Raw genomic sequence first — 17,912 nt, forward strand, 5'->3', positions numbered from 1 at the left:
AGGGTGCGGAAGGGGCGTCGCTTCCGTTGCCCAACCCGTCCGTGGGGCCCCCCGGGTGGCGCCACCCGTGACGGTGCCCCCGCTGTCGGAGGCGGGGGACCCCTGAAAGCCCATACGGGGCGAGCCCATGATGGCTCCTCCGTATGGGTGTGTAGGGGGCTGGAGGCCCCGTGCCCTGGATGTCACATCCCCAGGGCCTGCGCCATAAGCCGACTCCCCCCGGAGTACCGGGGGCACCCGTACCGGTCATGTTTCGGCGGGGTGGGAGATACGCCGGTCGGTCCAGCTGTCACGGGGAGTGGGATCAATCACAAAATGACTCATATTATTAAAAACGAGGCAGGAAAAAGCGGCACGCCTAAGGGCGCCCGCTCGGGCAACGGATTGGGAGGGATAACGGCCTAAAGGAAACTCTCTCTAGAGTCCTCCCGGCCGTCCTCGCCGAGATGGGACTTCTCCCCGCCCCCAGGGGGGCGGAAAGGCCCAAGGCACCCCCGACTGCGGGCAAGATCGCCAGGCAGTCCGGGGTTGCCCCCCAGAAAGGAGCGGGCAACGCGGTCGCTGTGGCCGCGAGGCCCGCTCTGACGACGCAGAGGGAGGCCACCCCGTCCATACTAGAGCTATGGACGGAGGTGGTCTCCAAAAAGACCAGGAAAAAGGCCGCCAAAGCCGCCGAAAGGGCGACGAAGACGGCCCCACCCCCGGCGGCGAGGCCGACAAGGGTCCTCCCTATCCCGCCCCCGAAACCCACCCCCCAACAACCTTCTTCGAAGAAGAAGAAGAAGAGGGGCGGACGTGGAGGGGGCCAGGGGGGACCAGGGGGGCAAACCCCGAGTGGCGCTAGCTCCACGGGTCCGGCCAGGGCAGCCAAAATCAGGCCGCCGACAACGGCGGCCGTGACGGTGACCTGCGCGGACCCAGCAGCATACGCGCAGGTCCTCAAGACCGCGAGGGAGAAGGTAGATCTCTCCTCCCTCGGGATTGAGGACCTGCGCCCAAGACGAGCCGTCACGGGGGCCCTGATCCTAGAGGTCAGGGGCGTAGAAAACGGCACCAAGGCCGACGCCCTGGCCGAAGGGATCAGGGAGGCCCTCGGAGTCAGAGATGACGTTAAAGTAGCTCGACCATGCAAGACGGTCGAGCTACTGTTGAGTGGCCTGGACGATTCGGTCACCTCGAGTGAGGTGGCCGATGCCTTGGGAGCCATAGGAGGATGCTCCCCCCACGACATCAAAGTGGGGGAGATCCGAACGGCTCCCAACGGGCTAGGCACCTGCTGGGTACGTATCCCAGCCAAGGCTGGCAAGGCAGCTCTGGCCGCCCCCCGCGTCAGGGTGGGCTGGTCGAGCTGCCGATTGGTGCTGCTTCCCCCTCGGGGGCTGCAGTGCCACAAGTGCCTGGCCCAAGGCCACGTCCAGGCCAAATGCAGCAGCCGGATCGATAGATCCGGCTGCTGCTACAGGTGCGGAGGCCTTGACCATCTGGCCAAGGCATGCACTGCCAAGGCGGGTTGCCCGGTCTGTCGCGACGCGGGCAAGCCCGCCGAGCATAGGATCGGCGCGAAGGGGTGCCTGGCGAATAAGCCGCAACGGGCACCCCTGAGCGCCGAGGGCCGGAATGAGGCGGGGTCATCTACAAGTTTAACACCAACCCCGCCCCCAGCTCCGGCCCCCAGGGTAGTCGAGGAGGAAGCCCCTCTCCCGCAAAGGGAGAGGAGCATGAGAAATGCGTGCGCGGAAACGCGCGTAACAGAGATGGAGGTGGAGGAGCCTCAGGGGACATCCGAAAATGCCCCCTAGGCTCCTCCAGGCCAACCTCAATCACGCCAGGGCTGCGCAAGACATGCTTGCGCAGTGCCTGGCGGAGGGGGGTGGCGGGCTGGCCATCGTCGCCGATCCTTATAGGATCCCCGAGGGCAACCCCAACTGGGTTGGAGATCCCTTGGGGAAGGTGGCGATGGTCAGCCATCATGTGCCGGGCGCTCCGCCGATGATTCCTCTATCGGCTGGCGAGGGCTTCGTCATGGTCGAGTACGGACCCATCGATGTCCTGGGATGCTATCTCCCCCCTAGCCTAACCAGGGGGGAGTACGAGGCGGCCTTAGACGGCATGGAGAGCGACATACTCAGTCGCTCTCCAAGGCCTGTCATCGTGGGGGGAGACCTCAATGCCCACGCTCTGGCCTGGGGCTCCCCCCGCACTGACGCGAGGGGCCGCCTCGCTTTAGAGTTTGCGGCGGGGCTCGGCCTGGTCCTTTTGAACCGGGGCCGGGTCAGCACCTACGTGGGGTCCGGGGGAGAGTCCATTGTCGACGTGACATGGGCCTCCCCCGAGGCCCTAAACAGGGTCCAGGGATGGATGGTGGAGACCGGCTCCCTCGGAGAGACGTCTGATCATAGATTTATCTCCATGGAGCTGGTCTCCCCCCCCACGGAGGTGCGAGAGCAACGCCGCCGCACCCGGGATAGGAATCGATGGGTTCTGAGGAAACTCGACCTAGAAGCCCTTGAGGTCAGCCTCCTCGCCTCCACTTGGCCGGAGGGAGGAGCTGACCTCGGAGCCGAGGAGGAGGCGGAGCGCCTCTGTGAGATTATGTCGCGTGCCTGCGACGCCTCCATGCCCCGCAGCAGACCTATGGCGCGCCGCGCCGCCTACTGGTGGTCCGCGGAGCTCGCCGAACTAAGGCGAGCTACCGTGGCCGCCAGGCGGGCGCACACGCGCGCCAAGCGACGGGGCATGGAGGAAGCGTTGACAAACGCCACGGCGGTCCTCAGGGATGCCAGAAAGGCCCTGAGGACCGCCATAACTCGGGCGAAGGCCGCGGCCTGGGAGGATATGATCTCCGAGCTGGATCGCGACCCATGGGGCAGGCCATATTGTATAGTGATGAAAAGGCTTCGCCCATGGGCGCCTCCAGTCTCGGAGACGCTGGACCCCCAGTTCCTCCAAAGGGTGGTGAACACACTGTTCCCCACCCGGGGGAGGGATATCCCGGAAAAGTCCGGCCCTCCCCCAGGATGGTCGGAGGAACTGGAGGTGTCCAGGCACGAAATGGTCGCGGCCTTCGCCCGAATAACTGGCAAAAAAGCGAAGGCGCCCGGGCCGGATGGCATCTATGCCAAAATCTGGGTCCGGGCATCGCCTATCGTAGGGGAGGCACTTCGTGCCACGTACACGAAGTGCCTCCGGGAAGGTACCTTCCCCAGGAGGTGGAAGAGGGCCCGGCTTGTCCTCCTTAAAAAGGAGGGCAAGCCCGCGGAGAGTCCCTCCGCGTACAGGCCCCTCTGTATGCTGGATGATGCGGGTAAGATCTTCGAGCGAATAATCGCTAATCGCATCATCCGGCATATGGCCCGGAATGGTCCTGAACTGTCCCCCAAACAATACGGATTCCGAGAGGCGCGATCGACAATTGACGCGATACGTCAGGTTCGGTCCCTCTCGGAATCCCTAACGGGGGACGGGATGGTGGCGTTGGCGATATCTCTGGATATCGCCAACGCCTTTAATAGTCTCCCCTGGGGCGAGGTGGTGGCGGCGCAGAGCGAGTACTTTCGCCTGCCGCCCTACCTCGTCGCCATCGTTCAGGACTATTTCCGGGATAGGGAGCTGGAGTTCCGCGACAAAGACGGACTCCAGCAGCGGAGGGACGTGTCATGTGGCGTTCCACAGGGGTCCGTGTTGGGCCCCCTGCTATGGAACGCCGCATACGACAAAGTGCTCCGCACGGCCCTCCCCCCCCGCTGCTACGTCGTCGGCTACGCTGACGACACGTTCATAGTAGCGGGGGGGACCTCCTGGGGAAGAGCAGTCGCCAAGGACGACTGGGCAGTGGCCTGTGTCGTCGGTGCCATAAAAGGCCTGGGCCTAAGGGTGGCCCCGGAGAAGACAGAAGCCATATTCTTTCACGATGGCTCCTCCGGGGTACCGCCCCAGGCCTTCGTCCTGGTGGACAACACCCGTGTTCAGGTGGGTGCAACCCTGAAGTACCTTGGGTTGCACCTGGACGGTCGCTGGGCCTTCGCTGATCACTTTGACCAGCTGGCCCAGCGGTTGGGCAGGAGATTGAACGCCCTCAATGGGTTGATGTCCAACCTCCGGGGTCCGAGGGTGGGTGCTAGACGAGCGTACGCCCTCGCGATCATGTCCGGGGCCGTGTACGGAGCCCCGGTGTGGTTCCGCGAGGCGCTGGCCAGCCGCCGCATCAAGAGGGTGTTGCACGATGTGCAGCGGCGGCTGGCGCGAAGGATAACGCGCGCGTTTCGCACCGCTCCCAACGCGGCAATCATGGCCCTGGCGGGGCTCCCCCCGGCGGAGTACACGGCCGATGCCCTGGCGTGGACCTACGCCAGGACAAAAGCCATCCGCCTTGAGGGGGGGGTAGTCACCCCCAGGGCCGCCGCGTTGCTACGGGAGAGGGCCCGTCGGCGGGTGATGAGGTCATGGAAGAGGAACCTCATCGACAACCCGCCGGCGGCCGGATCTCGGATCTTGGAGGCCGTCCTACCACACCTGGACGAATAGGTGGGCCGCCAGTTTGGCGGCTTGTCCTACAGGATGACACAGGTGCTCACCGGGCATGGTTGTTTCGGTGAGTACCTGTGCAGGATAAGGAGGGAGCCGACGACACAGTGCCACCACTGTGGCGCCGCCCGGGACTCCGCGCGGCACACGCTGGAAGAGTGTCCAGCGTGGGAAGAGCTGCGCGGAGTCTTGAGGGCCGAAGTGGGAGATGACCTCTCCCTGCCGGCAATCATCAGTCAGATGGTCGGCAGGGAGAGCGCCTGGAAGGCGGTCTCCTCCTTCTGCGAGCGAGTCATGCTGCAGAAGGAGGAGGCCAAAAAGGTGCGGGAGCGTCAGCCTGGGGGTCGTATGCCCCCACGCGACGCGAGGAACAGAAGGGGTGGCGGAGACGGGGGTCACGCTTCGTCTCGGCCCCCGCCCCGTCCGCCCCGACCGAGAAGAAGCGGCCCCCGCCCCCGGAGTTCCACCGGGCGGCGGCGGGGCAGAAGAGCCGTGGCGGTCGCCCCCTCGCTCCCCACTATTGCGGAGGAGAGGGACGACGGCGACCGCCACAGGAATGATGAAATGGAGCGACCCTCCTCCCCTGCGGCTGCCGGCCCAGCTTTCGGGACGCGCAGCCGTGGGAGGAGGGCAGCTCCCCATGTAAGTGAGCCCGGCGAGGCAAACCTGACTTAACGGTCCGGGGGAGCGATCGCGCGTCACAATGCGCCATCGCTCCCCCTCTAGCGCCTCGCCGGGGTGCTGGTGGGGGGAGAGGAAGGAACTCCTTCCTACCTCCTCCCCCCCCAACACGGAGAAGAGTATGCCGCCGCTCCGGGCTAGTCCGGCGCGTAGGGGCCCGGGACATCCGGCCGGGACATCCGGCCGGGGGGCCGGACTCCCGGGCTTTACCCCCGTAAACATCACAAGGGGAAGAGGCGGGGGAGGGCTGGTGTCCCTCTCCCCCGACCTTAGGCCGGCTTGGCCTCACGGCCCTGCCGGGGGACCCGCACCAGGGTGCCCCCCGGCGTGCTGAGTCGGCCTCGGCCGACCTGGTCCGGGGGGCTCCGGAAGCATGCTGTACGCGTTCCCGGAGTCCCTCCCAGTCAAGGACCTGAGCTGGACACCCGGAGAGGTTTTAGTGGGTATGTCCTCGCCGACACGTTGTCGGCGGGGAAGAGCCCCACATAACCGCCAGGCCTCCCCCGGGGTTTGGGGTATGCGGTAACGCATTTCCTCTCCGTTAACAAAAAAAAAAAAAAAAAAAAGGAAGAGAATAAAAGGAAAAGGGAAGATAGCTTAGGAAGACAGAATTTCGGGTAAGCTAAGAAGGGAACAGGGAGGAGGGGAAAGAGAAGAAGAGTGGGTTTAGAGAGGGAAAAAAAGAAAAAGCCAGAAATAAAAAAAGGAAAGAGAACAGAGAAAAAAGAAAAAGAAAGATTTAGTTTTGGAATAAAGCAGGGTTAAACAACAAGGACAAAAAATTTTTGAAATTTATAAGAAGCATCGATTTCATAAGTCTCAGTGAGATATGGTTAGAGAAAAAAGTTGGGAAAATTTAAAGGAAAGGTTGCTAAAAACTTATGAGTGGTGGTGCAGTTATGCGAGAAAGGTTAAGAATAAGGAAAGGTCTAAAGGAGGTTTTGTGATTGGGAAAAAGAAAGGATGGAGAATGGATAAAGGTAGCCGTAAGGAGGTAGAAGGAATGATTTTGTCAGAGGTAAAGTTGAAAGAAGGTAAGATATATATTGTATCGATTTATAATAAGGAGAAGGAAAAGAAATTAAGGAAAGGTCTAGATAAATTCCTAAACGAGGTAGGAGAGGCAAAACTAGTCTTAGGAAATTTCAATTTGAGGATAGGAAAAATGAGGGTAGGAGGTGAGGAGGAGAGAATGGCAAGATGCAGTAAGGACAAAAAACAGAGAACGGGGCGAAGAATTTCATAGAATGAATACAGGAGAAAGGGTGGAGTATATTGAATGGGGCAACGGAGGGAGATTGGAAAGGAGAATTTACGTATGCAGAATCAAGATAGCACCGTGATAGATTACGTAATGGTTAATGATAGGATGCGTGAAAATGTAATTAATTTTAAGCTGTAAGAAAGGGTGAACTCACAAAGGGACAACGCATTGTTCGGGTCACCGATTTGAACAAGAATTTTTTATAGTATAGTACTCTATCAGAAGATTATCTGAGTAAAAGGACAGAATGCGCCTTTTAGTCGTTGTACAAAATTATTTTGAAAAATATGGCGTTCCGTATATATCAGTTCTGTTACATCACTTGGCAAGAAGATAGCGTAGCTCAGCGTTTAAGCGCGCGGCTACTGCGCTGCCGATTCGAGTTCGATTCCTGGCATTCTTTTTTTTTTAAATGCAATCTAACAATGAAATTTATTTATATAAAGTTAATTTAAGCAACAATTTTGTTTTGCATACTTTTAAATTAAGCAAAATCTTTGTTTCACGTGCTTCTATGACAAGTATCATCTAATTAATTGTAAACAATTTGTACAAGACGTTGATAGTGATAACGATGATAAATAAAAATGTTAGCACATTATTACGCATTTGTTTGTACTTTTATATTCAATTATAATTATGTTTAAATAGTGGTCTAAAATTTCATGAGATAAAACAACGAAATTGTAAATGTAAATTTAAAAGTATACAAAACAAAATTGTTGCTTAAATGTCGCGGAACGCATTGTCGGTGCGCCGGATGCGGATTGATTGGCGCTCCGGACTCTCGACGAGGATGTAACAAAACGCCCCTCCACCTTGCGCGCACTGCCATTCCGCTCTGACCGCTCGAGCACCGCGACAGCAAGCACCACGTGCGCGCACCCAACTAACCTCTCGGCGCAATCACGCGGCAGCACGTGCACCGTCCGTTCTGCAATGTTCCCACTCCGAGCCAGCCGACCGAGCGCACGGATTGGTGCGTCCAGCCGCATGCTCGGATATATAAACCGGCAGTGAGAACACCGAGACAGATCTTCACAGTCCACCGAACCGTATTGATCGAGTATACTCGATCCGCTTCTGACTCTCTCGAGGACAAGCATACTCGCCTCGTTCCGCACCCTCGACGAGAATCCTCCTGATCAGTCGAGAATTCTCGGCTAACCGTAAACCAGCTCTGTATCGAACATCTTCGTCTCAGCCAATCATGGCGATCTCTTCGCCGCGTCTCGCAGCCGAGCATCCTCGGCTGATTACTTCTCCGCCCACGACGAGTATCCTCGTCGAGTCCACAGGCCAGGCATCCCTGGCTAATCAACGCCGTCTTATCGCCAGGGAAGACTTGCTCATTGTAAACCAGAACATCATCAAGGCATCTGCGCCTTGATGATTTTCTCGCCTCATTTGCACGAGGCGGCTTGAGCAAAGCGCGGAAACGCCATCGTCGCACCAACCAATCCGCGTCCGGCGCACCGACAACATGTCCCGCAACTCCCCGACCACCCGGGACACCGTGTCCGCATAGCCGCAAAGAAATGTATCACTGTATAGTAATTTAGAGACGATTATTATTATCTTTCCGTTACCTTTCCGTTTATTTCAATTATTGCGTTAGTTTAGATTATCGTTTTGTAGCTTCGGGCAGTGCTTTATATTTTCGTTCACAGTAACTAGCGTTTCGGCTGCCCAGAGGCGTTTGTTTATTTCGGTTATCCGACCACAACCAATCACATTTCTGCTCTGTTAAGTTCACACGTTACGAGACTTTCTCGCTATCAAACCAACTTCTTATGTAATTATTAAGTTCTCTTAAGTAAACATTTAATATTTTGATTTTATTTAACTCCGAGTGCGATTATTTTACCAAATCCGGCGATCCGACGAGCTTATCCAAAAACCAAATCCTCGCTTTTCCGACACCGCCCAAGAACCATCTGCGTTACAATGATAAGAAAAGTAGACAGAATATACGAGGTAACGGAGATGACAGTGAGGACGAGGTATAGAACAACAGAGAACTTCTACACGAAGAAAGGCATAAAACAGGGCTGTGTAATAAGTCCACTCCTTTTTAATTTATATATAATGGAAGTAGTGGATAGGTTAAGGGAGAGGAGAAGGAGTGAAAATTGGTGAAGAGAGGATATGGAGTGCGATGTATGCAGACGATGTAGTTTTAGTTGCGAATAATAAGGAAGCTTTGCAAGACATGATGGGAACATTTAAAAAGTGCTTAAGAGAAAGGAAATTAAAGTTAAGTGCGAAGAAAACAAAGGTATTAGTATTTAACAGGAAAGAAAAGAAGTGTGGAAATGGGGAAACAAAGAAATAAAGGAGGTAAATACGTTTAAGTACTTAGGTTTTACGTTTAACAGAAAAAGGAACTATAAAGATCGTATAAAAGAATTGAGTAGAAAAGGAAGGTTGGCAGCAAACAAGGTGTTGGGGTTAGGAGAGAGGTTAGGCAAAAATGATTTCAGAAGGAGGTGGATTTTGTTTAGGTACAGTCGTGAGCTAAAAGGTTGCAACACATTTTCTTCGATGGTTAGATGGTTCGATGCTTAATTGGTTGGATCCACAGGTAAAAACCAATGACGTTCGCCGTTTGATGAGCAAATCTACATTCCAAAAATAATCGAAGAAAATATGTTGCAACCTTTTAGCTCACGACTGTACCTAGTTCAGAGTGTGATGGGGTATGGAGCAGAAATATGGGCTGAAAAAGAAGCGTTGGAAAAAATAATGACTACGTTAGATGGCTGTTCAAATTAGATTTTTACATAACAAGGTATATTGTAACTAATAATATGTTTTTAATAAGAAGTAAGCATTACTTAAAACCTTTTGTATGTCACTTAGTACTTTCCCATTTTTAACATATGTCAAGATTAAGATCGTCAAAGGCTGCTTGTTGTAAACATTTATCAATTAGCCTACCGTTTATATGAATTGAAAGAAGAAAAGCTTTTCCATTTTGGACAGTCGCAACAGTTAGCCTTTTTGCGGTTTAAAGATGCTTTATCAAGAGATTCGGTGCTTCAAATCTACGATCCGGAAGCTATTATTAAACCACATACAAATGCCAGCAATATGGGGCAGCAATCCTTCAGAAAAAGCCCGGCGAGAAGTATTTTTATCCTGTTTATTACTTAAGCTATAAGACGACTGAAATAAAAAAAAATGATGTTCTTGTGAATTAGAGATACTAGCAATTAAAACTGTTAAGAAATTTAGAGTATATCTTCTAGGCATTAAATTTGTTTTCGTAACCGATTGTCAGCTTTCCAGCGTACTTTATCTAAAAAAAACTTACCCCCCAAGGTTGTCCGTTGGCCCGTGGGCACTAATGTTACAGAAGTTTGAGTATAAGACCGTTCGGGCGAGCGAATAAAGCATGCAGTAAGCAGATTTCCGGTGATGTTAATAGATGATACAATCTTGCTAATAATTAAAAGCAAATAGAATAAGGAAGAACGTTTACAAGTAATTAAGCAGTTGTTAACTAAAGAACCGTACAATGATTATGTACTAGCAAACGGATTGTTCATGAAAACAGTGGTTTCCGAGAATGTTGTAGTATTGCTGTCACACATGCATCACGATGTTATACCAAAAACGCATAAAATTGGACACTTTGGCGTAAAGAAAATGATAGAATCAATAGGGATAGTATAATACTACATTCCAACATTAAAAGAAAAATTAGAATAGTAGAATTTTGTATGCCTTGCATTTTAGCAAAAAAAAGGGGGGGGGAAGTCAATTCCAAAGGCGACGCTCCTTTTAGCATTTTTCATGTGAATCATTTAGGCCCCATGACAAGTAAGGCTAAGTTATACAAACGCTTGCTTGTAACAGTTGATGATTTTTCAAAGTTCGTATGGATTTATCCAATTAAGACCACTAATACTACCACTAGCATCGGGATGTCTTCTTCCTTTCTCTCCCTTGTAGGACATGGCAGTTGAACCACACCGAGCGTATGCTTAAATGCGGTCTCGGCCTAACCTACTAGTGGTGGGAAACTATCGATAGTACTATCGATTAATCGATAGTGATTGCCGTTATCGAATTATCGATAGTCGGTAAGACAACTATCGAACTATTGCAGCGCCCATGCCCAGAGACCCAGACCCGGCAAAGAACAGTTGGAAACTGGGAGCTAGAGTGTGTCGTGTCATTTTACGTATTTACACATTATTTTAATGAGTAAATGTGAGGTATATTATATAGGATTATAGGTAAGTAATGTTTTCTAATATCTCCTGTTTAAAAAACTTAACCTAACCTAGCTATTGCACTATTTGCATTTGCACTGTTGTGTTCATGTGTTCATTGTTGTTGTTGGTGATGATGGCAGGTCATGGGTTTGATGTTTGATGAATTGAGAGCATGATAACTAAATATAACATCAATATTATTACTTCTATTTTTTACAGCTTTATTGTATCCGTTTGTCAAATTCTATTATAAAATCAAGCATGAGCATAAGGCTGAAGGGTTCCTCTTTCGTTTGGAATTATTTTGAAAAAAAATCAAATTATTTTGCAAGTTGCACTTTATGCAGGAAAGAATACTCAACGAGCGGCAACAATTCAAACATGATTGATCATCTCAAACGCATGCACCGTAAAGAAGTTTCTGAGTTAAATGAGGAGGAGATAGAGGATGAGGATAATGACAATTTACCTTCAACTTCATCTCCAAAAAAGAAATTCCGCCAAACTGTTCTACAACTGAGACAGCCCTCAGATTTTTACAAAAATAATAATCATAAAAAAATGGTATTAGATAAAAAAATTGCTTTAATGATTGCAATTGATCTGCAGCCCTATACGTTTGTAGAAGATAGTGGTTTTTTAAGTTTAATACATGAATTAGATGCACGATATAAGGTACCATGTAAGAAAACTTTTACTGAGAAAATTATTCCTGGGATTTTTGAAGAAGCGTCCATTAAATTGAAAAATATTCTGATCAATATTGATTGGTTATCTTTGACAACTGATTTATGGACCTCAATAAATTCAGAGTCGTACATTACCCTTGCCACTTTTTATACGAGAATGAATTGAAATCTTGCATTCTTGATACATCTGTAATGATGGGCCAGCATACTGCTAAGGATATTGCTTGTCACATTCAGGTAAAAATCATATTTTACACTATTCAAAAAAAAATAGGGAACACTTTTCAGACAGCAAAAATTAGGCTATTTTCAAATGACTGTAACTCGGTGAAAAATCATCGTAGATAAAAAATAAAAAAAGCATTTTGAAGCTTGAAGATCCAACTTTAACGCTCTATTAGCAGATTTTCAAAATTCTTTTAACTTCCTTGTCTTATGCAGTAAAAAAGCACACCCTGTTTTGTTCCTTAAAATTTCATATTTTTGACACTTTGCAGCTCGACCAACAAATTTTTTTCGAATAATTCAAGTAAAGTTTCATAAACTACAACATTTTGCCAACAAAATGCTTTTTTTAAAATTTCTCTACGATTTTTTTTGACCGAGTTATGCAACTTTGAAGCTAAACCTGCATTTTTTACAAATGATATCCGTACTCCGTGAAAAATCATCGTATACAAAAAATCAAAAAACCATTTTAAAGCTCGAAGTTTCAGCTTTAACATGTTATTAATGGTTTTCAAAAACTTTTTCAATTTCTTAGTACTATGCCCCAAAAAAGATATACCGTTTTTTCCTTGAAATTACGTATTTTTAACAGCCTGTAGCTCAATAAAAAATTTTTTCTCGACAAATCCAATGTAAGTGCCATAAAGTATGACATTTTTTCTACAAAATGCTTTTTTTTAAATTTTTTCTACGATTTTTTTTGACTGATTTACAAGACTTCGAGGAAACACATTTTTTACAGTACATTTTTCTGAAAAATGACGTCTACCGCCGACATTAGCATTACCCAATATGCACCACGTGGAGGTTGCCGGTCGGATATTTGAACATCGTGTGTGTGTGTGTGTGTGTGTGTGTGTGTGTGTGTGTGTGTGCGCGCGTGCGTGCGTGCGTGCGTGTGTGTCTGTCTGTCTGCGTGTGTGTGTGTCTGTCTGTGTGGGTGTGTGTGTGTTTCTGTGTGTGTGTGTGTGTGCGTTTCTGTGTGTGTGTGTGTGTGTGTGTGTATTACAGCAGAGATAAGGACCCCACAGTTCGTCACTTCTGCAGTATTTAATGACTCCAAACCCTCTCTGCTGTGTGTGTGTGTGTATGCGCGCGCATGAGTATTCAATAGTGTGTATTTCCTCCTCTTTGATCAATTACTGCTTGCAAGCGTTCTCGCATATTTATACATCTTGCAATACGATCTTGCGGAATGTTGTGCCAAAGTTTCGTTAAAATTTCTCCCAATTCTTCTAAATTTTGCGGCTGTTCTTTGCGACGCCTTAATCGTCGTTCCATTTTATCCCAAATGTGCTTGATTGGATTTAAGTCCGGGCTATTGGCGAGATGATTTAACAGTTGCGTGTCGTTCAAAAAAACGTCGCGTTATATTCGCCGTATGAGGTCGAGCGTTGTCTTGCATGAAAATAAAGTTCCGACAGGTTTGATTTAATTGCAAAACGTGTGGTCGTAGAATATCGTTGATATAACGAACACCTGTCATTGCCGGAGGTGGCATGATCACTAGATCACTTTGTCTTGTAAGTGATATACACCCCCACACCATCACGGAACCGTTGTAAGATCGTACTGGCATTACGCAACGTTGATCATAGCGTTTATTTCGTCGACGCCAAGAACGACGATTAAGGCGTCGCGAAGAACAGCCGCAAAATTTAGAAGAATTGGGAGAAATTTTAACGAAAATTTGGCACAACATTCCGCAAAATCATATTGCAAGATGTATAAATATGTGAGAACGCTTGCAAGCAGTAATTGATTAGAGAGGAGGAAATACACACTATTGAACACTCATGCGTGCACGCGCACGCGCACACACACACACACACACACACACACACACACACACACACGATGTTCAAATATCCGACCGGCAACCTCCACGTGGTGCATATTGGGTAATGCTAATGTCGGCGGTAGACGTCATTTTTCAGAAAAATGTACTGTAAAAAATGTGTTTCTTCGAAGTCTTGTAACTCAGTCAAAAAAAATCGTAGAAACAATATTAAAAAAAGCATTTTGTAGAAAAAATGTCATATTTTATGGCACTTACATTGGATTTGTCGAGAAAAATTTTTTTATTGAGCTACAGGCTACGTTAAAAATACGTTATTTTAAGGAAAAAACAGTGTATCTTTTTTAGGGCATAGTACTAAAAAATTGATAAAAATTTTGAAAACCATTAATAGCATGTTAAAGCTGAAACTTCGAGCTTTAAAATGGTTTTTTGATTTTTTGTCTACGATGATTTTTCACGGAGTACAGATATCATTTGTAAAAAATGCAGGTTTAGCTTCAAAGTTGCGTAACTTGGTCAAAAAAAATCGTAGAGAAATTTTTAAAAAAGCATTTTGTAGGTAAAATGTTGTAGTTTATGAAATTTTACTTGAATTATTCGAAAAAAATTTGTTGGTCGATCTGCAAAGTGTCAAAAATACAAAATTTTAACGAACAAAACAAGGTGTGCTTTTTTACTGCGTAAGACAAGGAAGTTAAAAGAATTTTGAAAATCTGCTAGTAGAACGTAAATGCTCGATCTTCAAGCTTCAAAATGCTTTTTTTATTTTTTATCTACGATGATTTTTCACCGAGTTACAGTCATTTGAAAATAGCCTAATTTTTGCTGTCTGAAAAGTGTTCCCTATTTTTTTTTGAGTAGTGTATATTACATTGACAATAACCATTTTAATTCAAATTATTGCGTTTCAGACTATTCTAGATCACTGGACGATAACTAAAAATAAAATAGTGTGCATTACTACTGATAATGGAAGTGATGTGAAAGCAGCTTGTACTATCTTACAAATAAGAAATCTCCCGTGCTATGCACATACTCTAAACTTAGTAATTAAAGATGCAATAAAAGAGAATAAAGATTTTGATGCAATCGTTAAAAAATGTAGTGATATTGTTACATTTTTTAAAAGAAGTAACAAGGCCATGAAAGTTTTAAATAATGAGCAGGTTACGCTCGGTCGGAAAGTGCCACTAAAAGTCTTAAAAGACGTAGAAACAGGGTGGAATAGCACTTATATTATGTTAGATAGACTTATTGAAATTGGAGATGCGTTGACCATAGCACTTAGCAAATCTGCTAAAGCTCCATCCATTTTAATGCCAGAAGAAAAAGACGTGATAACTGAGGCTCTTTTAGTCTTAAAACCATTTAAAGATATAACGGAAAAAATGTCAGGTATGTTGATATTTATCCTTTTTTTCATTATTTATCAATATATTTAAAGAAAATTAGGTAATTTATTTATTTCATATTGTTACAGGAGATAAATATGTTACGGCATCATTAATAATACCAATGACAGTGGAAATACAAATGGAATTAACTCGACTTAGACCCACTCTGAAATGTTCTATAGCTCAAGGGCTAGAAAAATCATTACAAAGTGTTTTGAGTAATAGATTGTTCAAATACGAGGCAAGACAGGAACCTCAAATTAGCACTTTTTGTGACCCAAGACTGAAGAAACTCGCATTTTTGTCCACCATTAACGCCAAAACTGCTCAAGATTTAACAGAAGACGAGGTGAAAAGGATAATTCATAAAAATAAAAATGAAATCAGAACTACAGATTCCGGAGTTTCAGAAAGAGAAGGTAATAAATAATTTATTAGAATTTAATATAAGTTCATTTTTGTTATTAACCGTCATAAATTTTTTTATTAGAGCCTAAAGGAATTTTCAAATATTTACAAGAGAGAGACAAAAATGTAACGAATAGTAATATAGCAGCTGCTATAACAATAGTAAATGATTACATCAAAGATAGACTGAAACCTGAAAACGAAGATCCTATTAAATTTTGGTTGTCATGTAAAGACAATTTGCAACCTCTAGCAAAAGTAGCTTGCAAATATTTGATTATTTCGGCCACCTCCGTTCCAGCTGAAAGAATATTTTCGAAAGCAGGAGAAATTCTTTCCAAAAAAGATCAAAACTAAAATCAAAAAATGTGAATACATTAATTTTTTTAAAACAAAATCAATGGCTCATAAATTAATAGTAAGTAAATCTGTAAAACTACTTATTTACTAACGATTAAATAAATTTCTTTTGAAAAATATCACATATACCTTTCATTTATTATTAAATTTTTAAAGTAAAAGTTGAGCAGAAAAACCATCGATAGTATCGATAACCATCGATAGTATCGATACTATCGATAGTATTTTGTTAATACCATCGATAAATCGATAGTTGAAAAAGTTGATAGTTTCCCACCACTATAACCTACACTCTTTCTCTCCTTCCTCGTTCTCCTTTCCCCAAGTCCAGGGGTTGGTCGCGGCGTAACTTGCTTGCACAACTACCTGACACCTACTGTTGTCCTCTTCTTTCCATTTTTCCTTTTACACTAAGGGGTGTTTTTTCAAGTTGCGCGCGACCAGGCTTCACACTTGCGTTTGCGCCTTCTTCGTCATTTTTTTTCCTTTTTATGACATATTTACTAACTTCCCTTCCTTCTTTAAAAACCTCACCGGCATCCTGATTTATTCTTCGATACTCGAGTACTCAAATTTGAAATTGAATTAAAATGTTTGATTTTAAATCAAAATTAAATTGTCAATCTTAAATTTAAAATCTAAATATTTGACCAATTAATAATTTAATACATAATTTTCAAGTACGCTCCTGCTGTTCCTCACGGCGCATTCCTACGCATACGCTTTTTGTAGCAATCCTTTCTAATTAATTTAATATATAGAAAACCGGTAAAAAACTATTTTATATTTTTTATTAAAAATTATTTTTTTTATTATCAACAAAATGGCAATCTTTCACAAAGCAACATGGGCAAGAAAACCCATTCCGGCAAAGCCGGGGGCCGCAGACGATTTTTGCGAGCTTTACGTCGCGAGTTAAATACAGTTAAGGATTTCGATTCCTCAACCTTCTGGCCGGAACTACTTCCTCTCCAGCCTCTTTCTGTGAAACCTCCGTCTCCAGCAGAAAATTTACTTAATTATAAACCTCTTTATCCTTGCGATATTAACAAAGGAAATATTGGTATTCAGGAGCAGGGCACTCCGGAATATATACCAGAGAGGATACCGACTCGGCCAGCACCTCCGTCGGTTTATACAAAAAGGCCTTTAATACACAAAGTCCCCCGCATAATAACAAATTTTCAAACAAACTTTGTTGTGTGAAAGATTACGTCCAGTTATAAGCTAATATATCAAAAATTAAATATATCAAACAAATATTGTAACATATTCGTTATCAAACATATAAATTATTATTTTTTATTTATTAATTTTGTTTTTATATGAATATATATATATATATATATATATATATATATATATATATATATATATATATTGTGACGTGGCAGTTTTATCTGCCTCGCCACTTCGTCCTCCGCCTGAGCATAGCGCAAGGAGGCGCGTAAGACCGGGTCGGGCACTCATAGAGAGAGCGAAATCTCCGGCGGGACTGCGTTGCGTGTTCTTTCATTTATTTATTCGCGGCTTATTTCATGTATCCGCGGGCACCTCGACAAACGTCGCCTAAGGACCAGCAGCAGCGAGGAGGATGGGCAGCAGCAGGACAAGGAGAAGGCGATCGTCCAGGGTCGGCGCACGGAAAACCGACGGCGGAGAGAAGGACGAGACTCGACGTGGTGACAGATATGCGCCACGCAAAAGAGGCTCGCAATTGGCGCAACCGAGGGACAGGCCAGGGCGGACAAACGGCCAGGACAAGGGCCGTCGAATGTCGGCTGTCCGTCGAGAAGGGTAGCGGCGAAGAATCGTCGCGGGAAATCTCTGCTGCTGTCATCCGCGAGGACGACGAGAGTGGCGAGGATATCGGATGCCGACGGGGACCGCACGACACCTGCGGAGACCCGACACTGCGCTGCCGTGACGTCACGGCTAGATAAGGGCGGCCGCTGATAGGCCGCGCCGCTAGGCGCAAGGATATCGCGCACCCTGTAGGAGGGGTAGCGCTCATCGATCGCGCATCGAGCGCGATCCTCTCGGCTTTTGCGTGCGACCCGGCGATCCCTGCGGTGCGAAGCGTGAACGAGCGTGCGAGATATCGGTGGAGATATCGTGAGCGGCTATCGTCGAGTGTGCCAGGCCCGGACAAGCCCCGCGGATCGAGGAGCGGAGGAAGAACCGTGCCGAAGTCGAGGTGACCCGTCTAACCGCTGTGTAAAGCCACGAGCTGTCGTTGTCGACCGGCTCGCGTTCTGAGGTGGAGCCATTGGGTTCGTGTGTGAGTGCGTCCGCCGCGTGGCGATTGAACGCACCTTCCTTTTAGTGTTTGGCCGGCTC

The 17,912-nt window shown here is 46.9% G+C and overlaps 3 protein-coding genes across 3 annotated transcripts; all 3 read left to right on the top strand.

Moving 5' to 3' along the window:
* Window positions 1-446: 446 nt before the first annotated feature.
* Window positions 447-7,859, top strand: LOC120358854 (mucin-7-like). The gene is made up of 2 exons (XM_039454469.1): window positions 447-902; window positions 7,674-7,859. The coding sequence occupies exons 1-2, from the start codon at window positions 447-449 to the stop codon at window positions 7,857-7,859; spliced, it is 642 nt and encodes a 213-aa protein (XP_039310403.1).
* A 3,048-nt stretch (window positions 7,860-10,907) lies between these two features.
* On the top strand, window positions 10,908-11,513 carry LOC120358824. Its single transcript, XM_039454359.1, has 2 exons — window positions 10,908-11,256; window positions 11,354-11,513. The coding sequence occupies exons 1-2, from the start codon at window positions 10,954-10,956 to the stop codon at window positions 11,435-11,437; spliced, it is 387 nt and encodes a 128-aa protein (XP_039310293.1). The 5' UTR covers window positions 10,908-10,953; the 3' UTR covers window positions 11,438-11,513.
* A 41-nt stretch (window positions 11,514-11,554) lies between these two features.
* Window positions 11,555-15,249, top strand: LOC105199866 (E3 SUMO-protein ligase ZBED1). The gene is made up of 3 exons (XM_039454264.1): window positions 11,555-11,618; window positions 14,322-14,805; window positions 14,891-15,249. Exons 1-3 carry the CDS (start codon window positions 11,574-11,576, stop codon window positions 15,232-15,234), a joined length of 873 nt encoding a protein of 290 aa, XP_039310198.1. The 5' UTR covers window positions 11,555-11,573; the 3' UTR covers window positions 15,235-15,249.
* Window positions 15,250-17,912: the final 2,663 nt, after the last annotated feature.

Source organism: Solenopsis invicta, chromosome 10, assembly GCF_016802725.1.
Source record: "Solenopsis invicta isolate M01_SB chromosome 10, UNIL_Sinv_3.0, whole genome shotgun sequence".
NCBI classification, from domain to species: Eukaryota; Metazoa; Arthropoda; class Insecta; order Hymenoptera; family Formicidae; genus Solenopsis; species Solenopsis invicta.

Bases quoted from the DNA above. Each gene is read 5' to 3' on its own strand.
- LOC120358854 (XM_039454469.1), top strand. From the start codon at position 447: ATGGGACTTCTCCCCGCCCCCAGGGGGGCGGAAAGGCCCAAGGCACCC. The intron at 903-7,673 runs GTGACCTGCGCG...TCTTCGTCTCAG, and splicing joins CGACAACGGCGGCCGTGACG to CCAATCATGGCGATCTCTTC.
- LOC120358824 (XM_039454359.1), top strand. From the start codon at position 10,954: ATGAGCATAAGGCTGAAGGGTTCCTCTTTCGTTTGGAATTATTTTGAA. The intron at 11,257-11,353 runs GTATTAGATAAA...TACATGAATTAG, and splicing joins ATAATAATCATAAAAAAATG to ATGCACGATATAAGGTACCA.
- LOC105199866 (XM_039454264.1), top strand. From the start codon at position 11,574: ATGATGGGCCAGCATACTGCTAAGGATATTGCTTGTCACATTCAG. The intron at 11,619-14,321 runs GTAAAAATCATA...ATTGCGTTTCAG, and splicing joins ATATTGCTTGTCACATTCAG to ACTATTCTAGATCACTGGAC. The intron at 14,806-14,890 runs GTATGTTGATAT...ATATTGTTACAG, and splicing joins TATAACGGAAAAAATGTCAG to GAGATAAATATGTTACGGCA.